We start from the raw sequence: 19744 nt of genomic DNA on the forward strand, positions 1-19744 counted from the left end.
AAAGCCCTGAGATGATTTCAGCAAGAGGGTGGCATAATTAGATTGGCATCTCATACACTGTCACTTTGACTACTATGTGAAGATGAACTCCAACAAGGAAAGTAAGTCTCAGAGGCTGGTAGAGTAGTCCTCGTAAGAGGTGATGGTGTTTGGAGTGGTAGTCAGTTGAAAAGAAAATCGCTAATTTACAATGTGTTTCTAGATGGTATGGACAAGCCCCACCTATGGGCTGCATGTAGGGGCAAACGAAAGAAGAAAAAAAGTGACTGCTAGTTTTTGGTGAGTTGTGATGCCACTGCTTGGCTGTGGAAAGATGAAGGAAGGAATTGGTTAGTGAAGATGATGGCGGATGGGTGGAATCAGCAGGCTGGCTTTAACTGTGTGCTTGAGTTTCTTATTACAAACGCAAATGTAGAAAGCATATCAGCAACTGGGATATGCCCTTTTTTCTTACTCCATTCAAGACATCCTTCTTCCAATGTTATTTGTATCCCTCAATAAAAGTATTCAAAATGACATTCCTATATTCTAGTAAAGTGATTTTTCACTCATCATCTTTCATTTTCTTTTGTCTTCACTGTTTGGTGTTTGAAATTACTAACCTTGCTAAATGCCTTTTTAGGAGAGCATAGACCTGGGTGAAATCATGTTTTCCCTCTGTTATTTGCCAACTGCTGGTCGTATGACCCTGACGGTCATCAAGTGCAGAAATCTGAAGGCGATGGATATTACTGGCTCATCAGGTATGTACAGGCCAGTGGGTCAAGGGCACATTTCTCAAATAAGATACATCATGTATGTAAAATTATATATGGCTGTTGAATTATTCGTAATGGGGTATGGTAATAGGAGTAAAGAAGAGATTTTAAATCAAATGTTCCAAACTACCACTTTTGTATAATTATCTCATTATGAAAAATTTAAAAATTCTTATCAAATAGTGAATTTGAGTTTGTGTTTGTATTTACTTCTCTACTGATTTAGCTATATCTCAAAAGTACAAAATTTAGCCGGGCATGGTGGTGCACGCTTATAATCCCAGCATTTGGGAGGCTGAGATAGGAGGATCAGAGTTCGCAGACAGTCTCACCTACTTAGTGAGGCCTTCTGCAACTCAGTAAGACCCTGTTCAAAATAAATAATAAAAAATAGGGCTGGAGCAGGAAAGGTGGGACATGCTTGTAATCCCCGGGCTTGGGAGGCAGACAAGAGGATTTCGCAGGTTCTAAGTCAGCCTCTCTGGTTTAAGAGAACCTGTTTCCAAATAAAAATATAAAAAATAGGTCTGGGAGTGTAGCCCAGAGGTAGAAGGGTTTCCAGGAACCCCAGTACCACCAAAAAAAAAAAAAAAATAGGGCTGGGGGTGTAGCTCAGAGGTAGAATGCCCCTGGATTCAGTCCCCAGAACCACACACCAAAAAAAAAAAAAAAAAAAACTTTAAAATTTAAAGTCCCCCAGTTTTAACTAGTTATTTCTTTCTAAGAGAGGTTTTTTTAGATTTTACACTGTGAACCTTATGAAGACATTAATTAGATTGAGTTATTTTCCTCTCCTCACCTGATCTGCAGAGGAACAACCATGCTCCATATTTTTGCCATCTTTCAAACCTAAAATCTGGGCACTGGTAAGAACTATAAGAAACAATAAAGTAAATTAACACTGGTTGGTATTCTAAAAAAAATACTCCAAAGGAATTTCTCTTGTTCTAACTTTAATAAAGAGGTACCAGGTGTCATGTGCATGTGTGTTCCTGAATATGATGAATGGTTACAATGCACCAATAAGAATATATTTTTAAAGAGAGAAAAAGCCACATCATGCCCTCTTATCCTTCCATTTAAGTCATTGAAGTTCGGAGGAACTATATGAACACTGACACAGGTCTGTGTAAGTAAAAAAAGAATAAGGAATACATAGGGAGGTCAGTATATATTTGATGAGTTAAAAAGAATGCCGGGCGTGGTGGCGCACACTTGTAATCCTCTCGCTTGGGTGGCAGAGACAGGAGGTTCGAAGCCAGCTGCGCTGGCTTAAGAGACCCTGTTTCCAAATAAAAAAGTATATAGGTCTGAGAGTGTAGCCCGGAGGTAGAAGGACTTCCAGGAACCCCAGTACCACCAAAAAGAAAGAAAGAAGAAAGAAAGAAAGAAAGAAAGAAAGAAAGAAAGAAAGAAAGAAAGAAAGAAAGAAAGAAAGGAAGGAAGGAAGGAAGGAAGGAAGGAAGGAAGGAAGGAAGGGGAAAGGAAAGGAAGGAAGGAAGGAAAAAGAAAAGAATAAGGCCAGGCTTGGTGGTGCACGCTTGTAATCACAGCATTTGAGAGGCTGAGACCAGAGGATCGCTATTTGCAGAGAGCCTCAGCTACTTAGGCCCTCTGCAATTTAGTGAGACCCTGCTTCAAAATAAAGAATAAAAAATAGGGCAGGGGTTGTAGCTAGGAGGTTAAATGCCCCTGGTTTCCATCCCCAGACCTGCAAAAAAATAAAAAAGAAATAATAGTAAGAATATAAGATATAACATTGGGGAGAAGGTTCTATAATTTTGTGGTTCTTCAGAACAAAGGAAAAAGCTGAATTCACATTATAAAAAGCAGAAGGGAACTCTTAATTTCTGTGTGAAAAGAGCTGTAGGACACTCAGGCACAAAAATAAATCTGGATATTAAGCTCATTCTCTGCAAGCATAGAAAATTTTAGAACATAAATTTATACCATCAAAATTTGCCTTAGGAAATAATGAAATAATAAAACTAATGACTGAACAATGGAGATACAAGGCAGGGACACCTTTTATTGATTTTTTAGCAATATCATGAAAAAATTATTCTCTTTTTAATTTGTAAAACACAGCGTGTAGATCAAGGCAGAAAAGCAGGTTAGATTCCGCATTTATTTTGTTGAAAAATCTTGGGTCAGCAAGTATTGAAGAACTTGAGCTAGGTAGTATACTGTACAAATTATTGTTTATTCTACTCTTACCATGTATCTAAAGATATCAAATTTTAAGACAAGCAAACAGAATAAAAGTTGTAATTAAGTGCAAGATTACTTTTTATTTATAGGAAGCTTTTCATCGGAGAAGCCTGTACTTTGAGAGCACCACCTCATTAATCCACACAACAAACTTGGGAATCAATTAAGGAGCCAGTAAACTGTCCTTTTCAAATGCAGAGAAACCCAGTCAGAGGCATGGTGGGGTAACTAAGGATACAGTGCACCTCACTCCCATTGGCAGGAGGCCTGTGGGCTCATACACAAGACTGTATCACAGAAGTGGACATTCTTCTTAGAACATTCTTCTTAGAATCTTCTTCTTCTTAGTTTCTTCTTATTAAAAATAAATAAATAAAGATGGGTGTGGTGGCACACTCTTGTGATCCCAGTACTTGGGAGGCTGAGACAGGAGAATTGCAGGTTTGTGAACAACCTCAGCTACATAGTGAGGCCCCCTGCAACTTAGTGAAACCCTGTTTCAAAATAAAGAAAAAAAAAAAAATAGGGCTGGATGTGTAGCTCAGAAATAGAATGCCCCTGGGTTCAATTCCCAGTACTGCAAAAAATATAATAAAATAAAAGGTAGCCGACGTGGTGGCGCACGCTTATAATCCCCACGCTTGGGAGGCAGAGACAGGAGAATCGTGCAGGTTCGAAGCCAGCCATGTGCTCTGGCTTAGGAGACCCTGTCTCCAAATAAAAATGTAAAAATAGGTCTGGGAGTGTAGCCCGGAGGTAGAAGGGCTTCCAGGAACCCCAGTACCACCAAAAAAACAAAAGGTAAATCAATATAAAATAGACATAAACATTGCCCTATTGCTGTGTCCTTTACATATGCTATTGCCAGCCACAAAAAATGTTTGTCCCTTGAAAGCAAGGCTTATTTATTTATTTATTTATTTATTTATTATGCAGAACTGGGGATTGAACCCAGTGGGATTCTACCTCTGAGCCACAGCCACAGCCTTATTTTTTATTATTTATTTTGTATTTATTTATTTTTTTATTTAGAAAACTGAAAAAACTTTATTTATTTTCTTTTCTTTTTTTTTTTTTACAAAAACAGGATTTATTCTTTGATGAACAAGTAAAACTCTGTACCCTAAAATATGGCTTTGTCTACTGAGGATTTATTTTTTAATTTTTTTTATTGGTGCATTATATTCATACAACTTATTGGGGTAAAAAACTTGTGTGTACAAACATGTACTCATCGCTGATTTAACCCCTAACCAAATCCCACCCCATTCCCTCCCCGTCCCTCCCTCCCTCGCTTGGCTTAGTGATTGACTTCGATATGTTTAAGTACATTGTGAGCTTTAGAGATTTTCCTCTTCCCCCCTCATTTCTCCTCCTTTAGGTTGACTTGTTTGCTCTTCTTTTCTCCCTAACTCTCACATATTAGGGAAAGCATCTGATTTCTTATTTTTTGTGCCTGACTAATCTCACTTAGCATAATGTCCTCCAGTTCCATCCATTTCCCTGAAAATGATGTAATTGAGTTTTTTTTGATGGCTGAGTAAAATTCCATTGTGTACATATCCCACAGTTTTGTAATCCATTCATCTGTTGATGGACATCTTGGCTGGTTCCATAGTTTGGCGATGGTGAATTGTGCAGCTATGAACATAGATACACATGCATTAGTTTGGTAGTTTGGTTTCTTTTCTTTTGGGTAGATACCCAACAGTGGTATTGCTGGATCAAATGGTAGATTTGTTCCCATTCTTCTGAGGATTCTCCATACTGTTTTCCAAAGTGGTTGCACTAATTTGCAATCCCACCAACAATGTCTTAGAGTTCCCACTTCTCCACATCCTCGCCAGCATCTGTTGTTGTTTGTGTTTTGAATGATGGCCATTCTAGTTGGAGTTAGGTGAAATCTCAGGGTAGTTTTGATTTGCATCTCTCTGATTGCCAGTGATGGTGAGCATTTTTTCATGCATTTATTGGCCATTTGAATTTCTTCTTTTGTGAAGTGTCTATTTAGTTCATTTGCCCATTTTGTTATTGGATGCTTTGTTTTCTAGTGTTGAGTTTCTTGAGTTCTCTGTATATTCTAGATATTAGTCCTCTATCATTGGTGTAGGTGGCAAATATCTTCTCCCATTCTGTTGGCTCTCGATTGAGATTCTTGATAGTTTCCTTTACTGTATTGATTCTCCTTTTAATTTGTTGTGCCTTTGGGGTCTTGTTGAGGAAATGTTTGTCTGTGCCTATGTGTTGTAGTGTTGGACCTATGCCCTCTTCAAGGAGCTTCAAAGTCTCTGGTTTAATTTCCAAGTCTTTGATCCATCGTGAGTTGACTTTTGTACAGGGTGAAAAAGTAGGATTAACATCCAATTTTCTGCATATGGTTAACCAGTTTTGCCAACACCATTTGTTGAAGAGGCTATCTTTTCTTTCAGTGTATGTTTTTGGCCTCTTTGTCAAAAATCAATTGGCTGAAAGTGTGTGGACTTGTTTCTGGGTCTTCTATTCTGCTCCATTGGTCTATATATCTGTTATTTTGCCAGTGCCATGCTGTTTTTATTACAATGGCTTTGTAGTATAGTTTAAAGTCAGGTATTGTGATTCCTCCTGCGTGGTTTTTGTTGCTGAGAACTACCTTGGCTATTCTGGGCTTTTTGTTATTCCAGATAAATTTAAGGACTGATTTTTCTATGTCTGTGAGGAATGATCTTGGTAGTTTAATGGGCATTGCATTAAATCTGTAGATCACTTTTGGGAGGATGGCCATTTTAATGATATTTATTCTGCCAATCCATGAACATGGAAGGTCTTTCCATCTTCTAAGATCTTCTTCGATTTCTTTTTTCAGTGTTTTATAATTTTCTTTGTAGAGATCTTTTACCTCCTTGGTCAAGTTTATTCCTAGGTATTTTATTTTTTTGTGTGAGACCCTGAGTGGAAGTGTTTTCTGAATTTCTTTTTCAGTGGATTTATGGTTGGTGTACAGGAAAGTTTCTGATTTTTTAAGATTGATTTTGTATCCAGATACCTTGCTGAATTTGTTGATCAGTTCTATAAGCCTTTTGGTTGAGTTTGTTGGGTTTTCTAAATATAGTATCATGTCATCTGCAAATAGTGAAAGTTTGAGTTCTTCTTTTCCTATTTGTACTCCTTTGATTTCCTTTTCTTGCCTTATTGCTCTGGCTAGAGTCTCTAGTACTATATTGAAGAGAAGTGGTGATAGTGGACATCCTTGTCTCGTTCCAGTTTTTAGTGGGAATTCTTGAAGTTTTTCCCCATTTAATATGATGCTGGCAGTGGGCTTGTTGTAGATTGCCTTAATAATGTTGAGATATGTTTCTTCTATTCCAATTCTCTGCAGTGTTTTTATCATAAATGGATGTTGAATTTTATCAAATGCTTTTTCAGCATCTATTGAGATGATCATGTGGTTTTTGTCTTTGATTCTGTTTATATGATGAATTACATGGATTGATTTTCGTATATTGAACCAGCCTTGCATCCCTGGGATGAACCCTACCTGGTCATGGTGAATGATTTTCTTGATGTGGTTTTGAATGCGTGTTGCTAGTATTTTGTTTAATAGTTTTGCATCCAAGTTCATCAGAAATATAGGCCTGTAGTTTTCCTTCCTTGAACTGTCTTTATTCAGTTTGGGTATTAGTGTGATGTTGGCTTCATAGAATGTATTTGGGAGAGTCCCGGTTTTTTCTATTTCCTGAAATAGTTTGAGTAGTACTGGGATTAGTTCTCCTATAAAGGTTTTATAGAATTCACTTGGGAAACCATCTGGTCCTGGGCTTTTCTTTGATGGTAAGCTCTTTATTGCTATTTCAATCTCTTTGATTGTTATTCGTTGGTTTAAGTGTTCTATATCTTCTTGACTCAGTTTAGGAAGGTTGTATTTATCTAGGAAGTTGTCGATTTCCTCCAGATTTTCCATTTTGTTGGAGTATAGTTTTTCAAAGTAGTTTCTGATAATCCTCTGGATTTCTACACTGTCAGTAGTAATGTCTCCTTTTTCATCCCTTATCTTCATAATTTGGGTTGATTCTCTCTTTTTTTTAGTTAGGTTGGCTAGTCGTTTATCAATCTTGTTAATTTTTTCAAGAAACCAGCTTTTGGTTTTGTTGATTTTCTGTATTGTTTTTTTATTCTCTATTTCGTTAATTTCTGCTCTAATTTTAATAATTTCCCATCTTCTGCTGGCTTTGGGGTTCAATTGTTCCTGCTTTTCAAGGGCTTTGAGGTGTGTCATAAGGCTATTTATTTGAAGATTTTCTGTTTTTCTTATGTGAGCACTCAGTGCTATAAATTTTCCTCTTAATACTGCCTTCAAAGTGTCCCAGAGGTTTTGATATGTTGTTTCTTTATTTTCATTTGTTTCTAGAAATTTCTTGATTTCACCTCTTACATCTTCTATGACCCATTCTTCATTCAAAAGTGTGGTGTTCAGTCTCCACATGTTTACGTTGTTTCTCTGGGTCTTCTTATAGTTGATTTCTAGTTTCATTCCATTATGGTCTGAAATGACACAGGGAAGTATGTAACATTTTTTAAATTTGCTAGTGCTCATTTTGTGTCCCAGGATATGATCTATTTTTGAGAAGGTTCCATGAGCAGCTGAGAAAAATGTAAACTCTGCTGTAGTTGGGTGAAATATTCTATATGTGTCCAACAGGTCAATTTGGTTAATGGTGTTCTTTAGTTCTGAGACATCTTTACTGACCCTTTGTCTGGAAGATCGGTCTAGTATTGTGAGAGGTGTGTTGAAGTCTCCCAGTATTATTGTGTTGGGATTTATGTGTGACTTCATGTCACAAAGAGTTTGATTTATGAAAGTAGCTGTCCCTATGTTTGGGGCATAGATGTTGATTATTGTTATTTCCTCTTGCTGGACTATTCCTTTTACCAGTAAAATGTGACCTTCTTTGTCTCTTCTAATAAGTTTGGGTTTGAAGTCTAACTTGTCTGATATCATAGTTGCTACTCCTGCTTGTCTTTGAGTACCATTAGCATGGATAACCTTGCTCCAGCCCTTTACCTTGAGTTTGTTCCTATCTTTACTTGTAAGGTGTGTTTCTTGTAAGCAGCAGATGGATGGATTCTGGCTTTTAATCCATTTTGCCACTTTATGTCTTTTTATTGGAGAGTTGAGGCCATTTACATTCAGTGTGATTATAGAGAGATAATTTTTAATTCCCAACATGTTAAGATCTTATTTCTGTTTGAGATACTGTTTATTCTTCTTTGCTTAGTTGTCTGCTGGATGGGAATTCTTGTTTCTTTGGTTCTGGCATGTATTACCCATTTCCTCTTTGCAGTTAATCTCCTTGAGTATTTTCTCTAGCGCTGGTTTTGAAGACATAAATTCCTTCAGTTGCTGTTTGTCATGGAAGCTTCTTATTTCCCCATTTAATTTGATGGATAGTTTTGCTGGGTAGGAAATTTTTGGCTGGAAGTTGTTTTCTTTCAAAGTTTGGAATATGTTACTCCAAGCCCTTCTGGCTTTCATAACTTGGTTTGGGAAGTCTGGAGTGATTCTAATTGGCTTGCCTCTGAATGTCACGTGGCCTTTTGTTTTTGTTGCCTTTAAGATTCTCTCCTTGGCTTCCACATTAGTCATTTTGACAATTATGTGGCGTGGGGATCCTCTTCTCTGATCCTGTCTTAAGGGAGTTCTATAAGTTTCCTGGACCTGTGTATCAACTTCTTGCTCTATGTTTGGAAAATTTTCTGCTATTACTTCCTTGAAGAGATTGTTGATCCCTTTGGTTTCACCTTCTTTTCCCTCCTCTATTCCAATTATTCTTAGGTTAGCTCTCTTGAAATGGGCCCATATTTCTTCAATGTCAGATTCCTGCTGTTGGTTTTTTTTTTCTAAATTAGAAACTATGCGTTCATTTTTGGAATGGTCATCTTCAAGAAGCGAGATTCTATTCTCCATGTGGTCTAATCTGTTGTTTATACTTTGAATTGAAGCCTTTACTTCATTAATTGCATCCTTTATCTCTTTTTGACTCTCTCTAAATTCTTTTCGAAAGTCCTCTATTATTTCTAAAGTTATTTTCCTAATTTGATCTTCTAGAGATCTTTGGATTTCTGTGTTATCAGATTCTGATGTTGTGGGGTTGTTGGCATTCACTGCTCCATTGTTATTTCTCTTTCCCATGATTTTGGAAGTTTGTGCCTTCTCTGGGTTCTTCCCTGAGTCACTACGAGTTCACTTAAGATGTTCTGGATCTCAAGTCTGTGGTATCTCAGTTACCACTACTCCTTTACTGAGTTGTATCACAAAGTCTCAGACCCAGGGAGTCAATTGAGGCTGCTTAGACCGTGGGGGGTGCCAAGTTGGGCGTTCTCTAGCGGGGAGTTGTGACTATGGTATGATATCTCTGCCACTGCCACTCCCCCACTGGGCTGCACTGCTAAAATCTCCGAACCAGGGAGACTAGTCCCTGGGAGTGCAGTACTGGGATTTCTCCCCTAGGGGCCGCAATTTGACTCACGGTTGTTGAGTGTGCTGATGGAGCTGTAGTGAACTCGGTGGATTCGCTGCTGCCGCCACTGGCAATATGGCACCACTGCCACGCCCTCGGCCGTGATGCGGCGTATTTCTTCTCTGGTTTTGAACTCCGCTCTGAGTCCTTGTCAGTTGTGCTGTGCCCGGCCCTTGAGAGCTTTAGATGTTTCCTGCACCAACAAAATTGCTGATTGCCGCCCGGCTGTTCAGCACCTGCTCACCTCGGCTCACTGTCAACCCCTCCTCTCAGGCGCCTGGTGGCTGGTTGAGTGGGTTGGTTTGGGCCGTCCGGTGAACTCACTGCTGCTGCCAGCAGTAAGATGCTTCTTCTGCATCCTAGGCCGCGAGGCCAGAGTACCTCCTCTCTGGATTTGATCTCTGTTTTGAGTCTCCCTCCTCTCTGGAGCCTGGTGCTGCTAGGGGAGATGTAGGCCGCGCCGCTCCGGCCGCTCTGCGCCGCGGCTCTGGCTGCTCTGCACCATGGCTCTGGCCACTCTGGCTGCTTCGGCCATTCTGCACCGCGGCTCTGGCTGCTCTGCACTGCGGGTCTGGCCACTCCGGCTGTTCCGCGACGCGGCTCTGGTTGCTCCGGCTGCTCTGCTCGGCTGCTCTGGCTGCTCCGCTCAGCTGTTCTGGCCGCTCCGCTTGGCTGCTCTGGCCGCTCTGCTCGGCTGCTCTGAACCGCGGCTTCGGCTGCTCTGCACCGCGGGTCTGGCCACTCCAGCCGCTCAGGCGGTTCCGCGACTGGGCTCTGGCTGCTACGGCTGCTCAGGCCGGCTCCCCCCAATCTGCGCTGCGGCTCTCGCCGCTCCAGCTGCTCTGGCCGCTCCGCTCCGCGGCTCCCCCAAATCTGCGCTGCGGCTCTGGCCGCTCCGCACCGCGCGGGCGCGGCACTTCGGGCTGTTTTTTTTTCCGGTGTCTTGATTTTCTAGCCCTTTTTCTCTGTCCCTTGTATTTGTCATTTTTATTTCTTTGCTGGTGGTGTTTTCTGGCTCTGAAAGGCGCTGGTTTTGTGGTAGTAGAGTTGGATTGTTAGAGGGACTTGTAAGTGCCGCTTTCCTCCGTCGCCATCTTCCCGGAAGTCCTTATTATTTATTTTGAAACAGGGTCTCACTAAGTCATGGGTGGGGGAGGCGCTCTTAAGTAGCTAAGGCTGGCCGCAAACCTGCAACCCTCCTGTCTCAGCCTCTCAAGTACGGGGATCAAAAGCATGCACCACCATGCCTTACTAAAAGCAATGCTTTTGAAATACACACTTTTTAAAAACACACACATCTGCTAAATAAATTAATATTACTATCATTTCAGCTTATTGTAAGGAAGTACAATTTATTACTTATATAAATAGAGATAAAGAGATGGTGGTGCTAGATGAGGAGTAGTAGAACAAGAGGAGGAGGGAAAAGGAAAAGGTGAAAGAACAGAAGGAGGCAGAGGAGGAGGAGGAAGAGGAGGAGGAGGAAGAGGAGGAGGAGGAGGAGGAGGAGGAAGAGGAGGAAAGAAGATACCATAGCCCTGATATTTTATTATACTTTTATTGGTGATTTGTAAATATACATCATAATGAGGTTCAGAGTGATAGAAACATACATACAGCACTTGGTGTTTTAACTATTTATTATGATCACACCAATGTTAATATGTCCTCCCAAATTCATGAGGCTTCTTAGAAACTTGTATATTGCATAATATATAATTTTTTATAATGCTGTTAACAGTTTTTCAACTTCAGATGGTAAGGGTAAATAAGTAGGGGTTAGACTAGCTGAAGAGAAAATCATTAACAATGATTTGGTCCCATGGGCTCATAAGAATACAACCAACTAGATTTTTTTCCCTCTTGTTAACATCATATAAGCAATGTCATGCATGAGCTTTCTTTGAGACCATCTTAAAACAAATCAAAGACCTAGAAATTAGACCAAGACTATGAAGTTATTAGAGGAGGGCACAGGCTCAACACTACAACATATAAGCACAGGCAGTAGCTTTCTCAACAAGACCTCCAAAGCACAGAAAATTAAAGCAAGAATTAACATCTGGGCTGGCATCAAACTAAAATGTTTCTTCTGATCAAAGTAAACCATCAAGAACCTAAAGAGAAAGCCTGCCAGGTGTGGTGGCGCATGCTTGTAATCCCCACGCTTGGAAGGCTGAAATAAGAGGATTGCACAGGTTCAAAGCCAGCCTCAGTTATTTAGTGAAGCTCTCAGCAACTTAGTGAGACCCTGTTTTCAAATCAAATATAAAAAATAGGTCTGGAAGTATAGCCTGGAGGTAGAAAGCCCCTGGCTTCCACCCCCAGTACCACAAAAAAAAAAAAAAAGAGAAAACCTACAGAATGGGGGAAGATCTTTACCAGCCACCACTCTGATAGAGGGCTAATATCCAGAATATACAAAGAGCTCAAAAGACTCTACACTAACAAAACAAATAACCCAATTAAGAAATGGGCAACTAAATTGAATAGACACTTCAAAAAAAAAAAAAAAGAGATACAAATGGCCAATACATGAAAAAATTACGGAGATGCAAATCAAAACTATGCTGAGATTCTATCTAACCCCAATCAGAGTGGCAAGCATAAAGAAATCAAATAACAACAAATGCTGGCCAAAATGTGGAAAAAGAGGAAATCCTTTACACTGTTGGTGGGAGTACAAACTAGTTCAGCCATTATGAAGATCAGTGTGAAGATTCCTTAGAAAATGGGGAAAGGAATCCACCATATGATCGAGCTAACTCCAGTAACACATGCATACCCATGTTCATAGCAGCACAATTCACAATAGCCAAAATATGGAACCAACCTAGGTCTCCATTGACAGATGGATGGATTGCAAAATTATGGGAAATACACACAATGGAATTCTACTCAGCTATAAAGAAGAAAATCATGCCATTCACAAGAAGATGGTAAGACCTGGAGAACACTATGTTAACTGAGATCAGCAAGGGACTATTAGAAATACCAGAGGGACTCCAGATAATGGAGGGGAAACCTCAGCAAAGCTGAAACTGAAAAGTAGGAAATGAAGAAGACTGAGGTTGATTAATGGAGGAACTACATCTGAATATGTGTAAAAGTATGAATGTAGCCTGGTTAACCTGGACACTCCTTATTGGGAGGGGGAGGGAAAGTTGGGGATGGGAAAGGGCACCAACCACAGTCTGAATATATGCCATTTTCAATATGATCCACAAAATTAATTAATTAATTAATCTGGTCGTGTGTGTGTGTGTGTGTGTGTGTGTGTGTGTGTGTGTGTGTGTGTCTGGGAATAGAACCCAAAGGCATTTGACCTCCAAGCTACACCCCCTAGTTTTTTATTTTTTTACTTTTTTGTGGTACTGGGAGTGAAACCCAGAGGCTTTTCTACCTCCAGGCTCTACTCCCAGACCTATTTTATGCTTTATTTGGAAACAGGGTCTCACCAAGTTGCTAAGTAGCTGAGGCTGGCTTTGAACCTGTGCAATCCTCCTGTCTCAGCCTCCCTAGGGGATTATAAGCATGTACCATCATGCCTAGCCAAATCTTTTCTTATCATTTATAGTGATCATTTCTTCATTCCAACTCATCAAGCATCAACACTATGACTAAAATGATATTTCTGATTTTAGTACCTTATCCAGCAATACAGGAAAATTTCAAGTATATTTTACATTTTCCTTTCTAATTCTTTTTTTTTTTTTTTTTTTTTGGTGGCACTGGGGTTCCTGGAAGCCCTTCTACCTCTGGGTTCCACTCCCAGACCTATTTTATTTTTTGGAAACAGGGTCTCCTACGCCAGCATGGCTGGCTTTGAACCTGCGCGATCCTCCTGTCTCTGCCTCCAAAGCGCAGGGATTACAAGCGTGGGCCACCATGCCCGGCCTTTCCTTTCTAATTTAACTCATTGTGATTATATATAGTTGTCTAGACAAAATATTGTTTTAGTTTTCTTATTCTAAATCATTCTGAAGGAAAGTAACCTGAATACAGTTACTCTTATTTGTTAGATATATTCCCTATAAATCACTTCTAACAAATTGCACCCTCAAATATCTCTGGTGGGAAAAGGTATCACAGTTCTTGGTTAAACTGGTGGGTTTCCTCTCCTGGATTAAAAGCAATGAAGTGAAATTAATTTTTTTTAGTTTACTCAAGATAAATAGCTTATATATAAAGTAAGAAGCCTTAGAGAATCTATCATTCCCAAATAAATTATTTAAACTTAAAAATACTAATAATAAAGTGATTGATATACAAATTTTCTTGTTTAGTAAAAGTGAACTACAGCTTTATTTTGCTTGATACTAATATTTTAATAAATTACCTTCCTACTCCTAGATCCTTACGTCAAAGTATCACTAATGTGTGAAGGTCGACGATTAAAAAAGAGGAAAACAACGACAAAGAAAAACACTCTAAACCCCGTGTATAATGAGGCCATTATTTTTGACATCCCTCCAGAGAATGTGGACCAGGTCAGCCTCTCCATTGCGGTCATGGATTATGATAGGTATGTGGATCTTTCTACTCACTAAATAGCAGCTCCATCTAGGCATTGCTGGCCCAAATCAGCTTTTTGGGTTATTTACTGCTGCAACAGTTTTAAGTCAGAAAAAATTGTTTCAGAATTTATTTTTCTATATGTTATAGTTTTCCCTCAAAAGAAGTCATTCTTAAATTGAAATTTATCTGGAAGTTGGGCTAGATAGAGAGTAGATTTAGAATGCAATACTTTATAGGAAGCTCTATTGTGGAAATAAATAAATAAATAAATAAATAAATAAATAAATAGGCTTGAATGTGTATCTTAGTGGTAGATTATCTCTGGGTTCATTCCCCAGTACCAAAAGAACAGCCTTTTTAGATATGTCTGTCAAAATAATGCTATAGAAATCCTTTTAGTTACATTCCATTCTCAGGAAGCAAGTTACCATATACACTCTCTCTGTAGGCAACCACCCCAGTCCAGCCTCGGACTCTTACAATGTAGGTAACATCAGACCAGCTCCTGCCCTTCTGGACATTTAGTTTACTTATCTATAAAATTGTATAATAATAATTATACTCATGGTTGTAGGGGAGAAATTCAATGGGTCAGTACATTTAAATGACTTAGCACAGTCTCTGGTACATAATGAACTCTCAAAAATATAATGCTTATGATTATTTTTATTTGCTGCTGAATGCAGGACAAGAGTATGAAATAGAGATGTCATTCAGTACACCCTCTGTGACGTGATGAAAAATCAGTTGTGACGGGACCACACTCCATCCCACTCTGTTTGATTGCAGTACGCTCAGTAACACACACTGACATCTCATTTAGAGTCAGTTAAACACAGTCTTTTAGACAAGAGAATGAGTACTGTGCTCTGGTGTAAAATCTAAGCATCATTATAGGACATTAAGCATTGTAGAAAGAATAGGGCTTGATTTACATCACTTAAATGTAATAGGGCTGCTTCTAAAAACAAAACACATCACATAGGTAAGAACCTAATAGCATTTCTCATTCAAGCTATTTTTATTGCTATGAAATGTGCTCAAATTGCACAGCTCTATAATGATTTGTGTACTTCTTATATAAATTCACTTTTAATGCTTATACCATTTGGTTAATTTTTATTTGCTTAATGTTTTTTATTTGATCAGAAGTGGTATAGTTTAATTTATAAATATGGCACAGTATAAGAGATCAACACAACTCATTGTCAAAGAGAATAATTACAGCAATACACTATATGAGATATGAAAAGTTATACTACAGAAAGTGCAACCACAGATAAGGAGGACTTCTGCAATCTGTAAAATGACAGAAGCTGGTGTTTTAATGACATTTTAAAAATTCTACTAAGATGTATGAAATTCCACTTATCTTTGAATGCTGAAAATGACAGTAAATTTTTTAATGATTCCTAGGGTGGGACACAATGAGGTCATAGGAGTATGTAGGACAGGACTGGACGCTGAGGGTCTTGGGCGAGACCACTGGAATGAAATGCTGGCCTATCACCGAAAACCAATAACACACTGGCACCCCTTGCTGGAGGTAAGCTTGTCCTTTCCTGACCTCTGCTCTCTTTATCACTTTTGCTTAAATATTACCTGTGTACTAACCTTTATCTGATATTTTATGTATTCCGTTTAATAGAAAAATTTCTTTCCACGTCACTACCACCAAGTATTAAAAGTTCTTTTGGAGTTGTGCCTTGTGGAATTAAAAAAAAAAAAGTCAACTTTCTGGTCTTCAGATTCAGTAAGCCCATAAATTCTGCAAGGCTGTCATTTTCTTTGCATTGCCTAAAAATTCACATCATGAGTGGTAGAGCCATCTAGCAAGTTTATTGCTCAATAGAAACCATATTTTGGTGCTTTTATTTTGTGAAAAGAGACAGCTTCCCAAAAGTACCCTCCCAATAATCATTAAATGAGCCACATGCAATAATGCAGGACTATAATCTCAGTACTCAGGATGCTGAAACAGGAGGAGAGCAAGCTCCAGGCTAGCTTCAGCAACTCAGCAAGGACCTCAGCAGCTTATCAAGACCCTGCTTCAAAATAAAAAATAAAAAGAGCTGACGATGTGGCTCAAAAGTTGAATGCCCCTGGGTTTAAGTCCTAGTACCAAAATTTAAAAAAATTAAATCCAGGGGCATTCAACTTTTGAGCCACATCGTCACCTCATACAACTCTTCTGCCTAAAGAGACAAGGATATTTCTTCAAACTCTAGTCATGAAGGGCTCACAGATTTTTCAAATATCTAGGCCTGAGAATATCTGAGTTCAAGGCCTTACTCTGCTCTGTGGCTAATTATTGTGGAACCTTAGGCAAGTGACTTAAATCTCTCAGTTTCTGCTGTGACTCTAATAGTAAGGAACTCAGAGAAAAACTAAATAAATGCTGAATATGAAGTGCTTAGCAGAGCAGGCACAATGTCAACTCATAGCTATTGTTACCAGCTGTACTAACTAGAGAATGAATCAATACCAGTTTTCTACCATGACGTTTAGTAATGAAGTCCACTTGATACAATGACTGTTGTAGGTCAAATGGTGTTCTTTCCCAAGAACTTCCTCCTCAGGAAGTAAATAATTTATATTATTGGACTGAGAGGCAGTGAAGATTGACAACAGAGTGTGTAGTAGATTAGGATTTTATGTGTTTCAATTAAAATAATAGTCATAATGACCACATACTAAATAAATGACACATCTGCCATTTTTCCATGAATGAGATTCAGCTTTCTGTATTGGTACTAGGCACTGAGATAAAGAATGGGAGACACTGAACATTGTCATTAAGTATGTCAGTGGGATCAGGTTCTAATCTCAGCTTGGTCCAAAAAATGTGACCTCAAGACATTTCAGAGAACCTATATGAAATTTCTATGCTGAGACAATGGAATTGAACTGGCATTACTTAGAGCTGCTTATACACTAATGTTCCAAGTCATCATCAGACTTGGTAATTTAGTGTAAGTCATAAATGACACAAACACATACACAGAGACACACACACAGGTACATGGAGTTTTCCTTAGAGAATTTCTTAAATAGAAACAAATGTATTCTCATTAGCACAAGTATTCGTATTTCATTTCAGTGGTAATTATAAAAAGTATATTTGCTGATTATTGTCTAATTACTCTTTTTTTCCTGGTTCTAATCTTTTTTAAATTTTTATTTATTTTTTATTAACTTTTAATTTAATTTTTAAAAATAAACATTAATTAGAGGGATTAAAAATGTGTTAGGCAGCAGCCTGCAGTGAACAGAAATGTGGATCCTGGTCCTTCTTCCTCTAGTTGCCTAATCCTAGACAGGCCATTTGCCCTTACGTGCTTCATAGGGACCATGCAGGGAGAAATAAGATGGTGTGAGCAAGAATTTTAACATGAGGAAAGGTACTGTATGACCAGAGGCACATTAATTATTGATAACTTTTCTTTGAAGCCCTTCTACCTCTGGGCTACACTCCCAGACCTATTTTTTATATTTTTATTTGGAAATAGGGTCTCTTAAGCCAGTGCAGCTGACATCGAATCTGTGAGATCCTCCTGTCTCTGCCTCCCAAGTACGGGGATTACAAACATGCGCCACCACCCCTGGGTTATTGATAACTTTTTAATAAGCAGTAATACATTTCCTGATGAACAGGAGCTGTGGAATAGGTATGGGTGTCTGAAAATTCATAAACACATTTCAGTCATAATTAGAATGTTCATGAAAATAAGCTACAATATTCCACATATTTTTCTGGCAACTGAGTAATCATAGAATAATGTCATGTAAATGCACTTTCTCTAGGAAATAGTAACATTTTTCCAACAGAATATGTGGACTAGAGATACAAACTATCTAGGTATGAGGAAAACTTGGTGTGTAATTACATGTGTCCTTGTCAGAAAGCAGATAAATTTTGAAAAGTTATTCAATGACTGGATAAGTTTATGGGATGGATATTAAAGTATCATTTAGAAAATATAATTACTTCTACTTAGCTTATTATTTTGGTTAATATTTTCACTGCTGTGATCCAAAACAACTGACCAGACAACTTAGAGAAAAGTAGATTTATTTGTTCCTGGTTTTTGGAAATTCCAAAGCTCATTGTATGTCATGCCCAATCTTGGAGTTTAGGACTTGGTGGTGGGAAGTAGAGAGAGGAAGAGGGCAAGGCTCTGCTCTCACATCAAGGAGGCCAGAAGCAAGAGAGAGAGCAAGCAAGGGGATTCAATGACAAAGGACAGTCCCTGAGGCTGAACCTACAGGGTCTACCTTCTCTAGCCATACTCTACCTGCCCACCTAATTACCCAGCAATCCATTCTAATAGATTTATTCACAGATTACAGCCCTCAGGACTTAATTACATCGGATTAATATATGAGCCCTTTGGGGGACATTCTATACCTATAGCACTTATCAAAAGGTTATTCTGATGTAACTAAACTTTTTAAGTACACATAAATATTTAAAATTTATAATTAATCCTCCTCAGTAGGGGTTCCCACTTGCCAAATGCACTGATTCATTAATTGCCCCACTAGAGGCCACCCCCTGCTTATGAGAAAGTGGATTGCAGGCTTATGTGTTGACAATCTCTTATTGCTCTTGACTTGCAAATGCTGTCACTATAGTAAGCAATTCTTTAATAAAAGGAATTAAAACGCCATCATAAAGTGGGAAATTAATCTGCAGTCATAAATAGTTGCTGTGTGATGCTGCCTTGTGTACCATCTAAGTTCCAGGTTCTGCAGACATCACTATGAAATATTTGTGTCCCCTCATTCTACCTGAGAAGGTTAGTCCTGAAGGACAAAGGAACTGTGTATATCTTCCTTAGAGATTTGCACACTGCAGTTGAAGAGTCACTTATTTAAACAAAGCAGCAATTAACCATGGTGTGATTTTTTTCTTCACTAAATAATACATTATTAAATTATTGTCTTTTAGTTACCTGGCCGGGCAACCAGTTTTGATAGTCAAGGATCCTGTTCTTCTCCCAAACCACCATCCACACCGTAATGCCTCCAAAATAAGACCCTAATAATGAGGACTAAGACTAATATGCTCTTTGGATCAGAAAAAAAGCAGGTTTTATTTCCTCATTTAAAATATATGTATTTAATGAACCAACTTGATGTACAAGTTTTTCTTTTCTTTTTTGTTTTTCAACTTTGAACATCTTAATACATTTTACTTGAAAATGAATAGTCCTTAGTTACATAAGGCATTTTGTCTTTTATGTCAATGCCTATTAGCACAAAGAGGATTTTAATATGTTGTTCTTTTGCCTAAGCAAAGAAACAGGTTTTCAAGAATCAGATCTGTATGTATCTAAAATCAAATATAGTTTATGCTGCTATTGTATAAAGTAGCACAGCACATATGTAATGGCTTTGTTTTTGTTACAACTGTGTTCATTTCTCAATGTGCATATGGTTCTGTAGAATCTTCACTGGACATTTAAATTTAATGAGCACAGCATTAAGTCTTTGCACATTCAAATTAATGTTAATTACCAGATAATGGCTTTTCTTTCATTCTCAGCAAATTCTTTACTTGTTGAGGTTTAGTCCTATCAAACTCAAAACTTTGTATCTTAAGCTTGTTCTTTAATAGGTACAGATAAAGTTGTAAATTTAAAGAATCATTTTGAATATAAATTTTAAAAGTGATATTTAGTGGAAGTAATATGGAGGGTGAGCCATTTTGGCAACCAGTTTATACTGTCTGATTTTCACATTAGTTCAAACATCTACTGC

The 19744-nt window shown here is 38.4% G+C and overlaps 1 protein-coding gene across 1 annotated transcript in view; it reads left to right on the forward strand.

Annotated features, from left to right (window-relative positions):
- Nucleotides 1-19004, forward strand: part of SYT10 (synaptotagmin 10) — a gene marked incomplete at both ends in the record, with an annotated part of 63605 nt that extends 44601 nt beyond the window's left edge. The window contains 4 exons of the mRNA XM_080705261.1: nucleotides 623-743; nucleotides 13817-13988; nucleotides 15398-15527; nucleotides 18933-19004. Of these exons, the coding sequence (XP_080561387.1) occupies nucleotides 623-743; nucleotides 13817-13988; nucleotides 15398-15527; nucleotides 18933-19004 (495 nt within the window). The remainder of the gene's footprint in view (nucleotides 1-622; nucleotides 744-13816; nucleotides 13989-15397; nucleotides 15528-18932) is intronic.
- Nucleotides 19005-19744: the final 740 nt, after the last annotated feature.

This window comes from Muscardinus avellanarius, assembly GCF_963383645.1.
Source record: "Muscardinus avellanarius genome assembly, chromosome: 11".
NCBI classification, from domain to species: Eukaryota; Metazoa; Chordata; class Mammalia; order Rodentia; family Gliridae; genus Muscardinus; species Muscardinus avellanarius.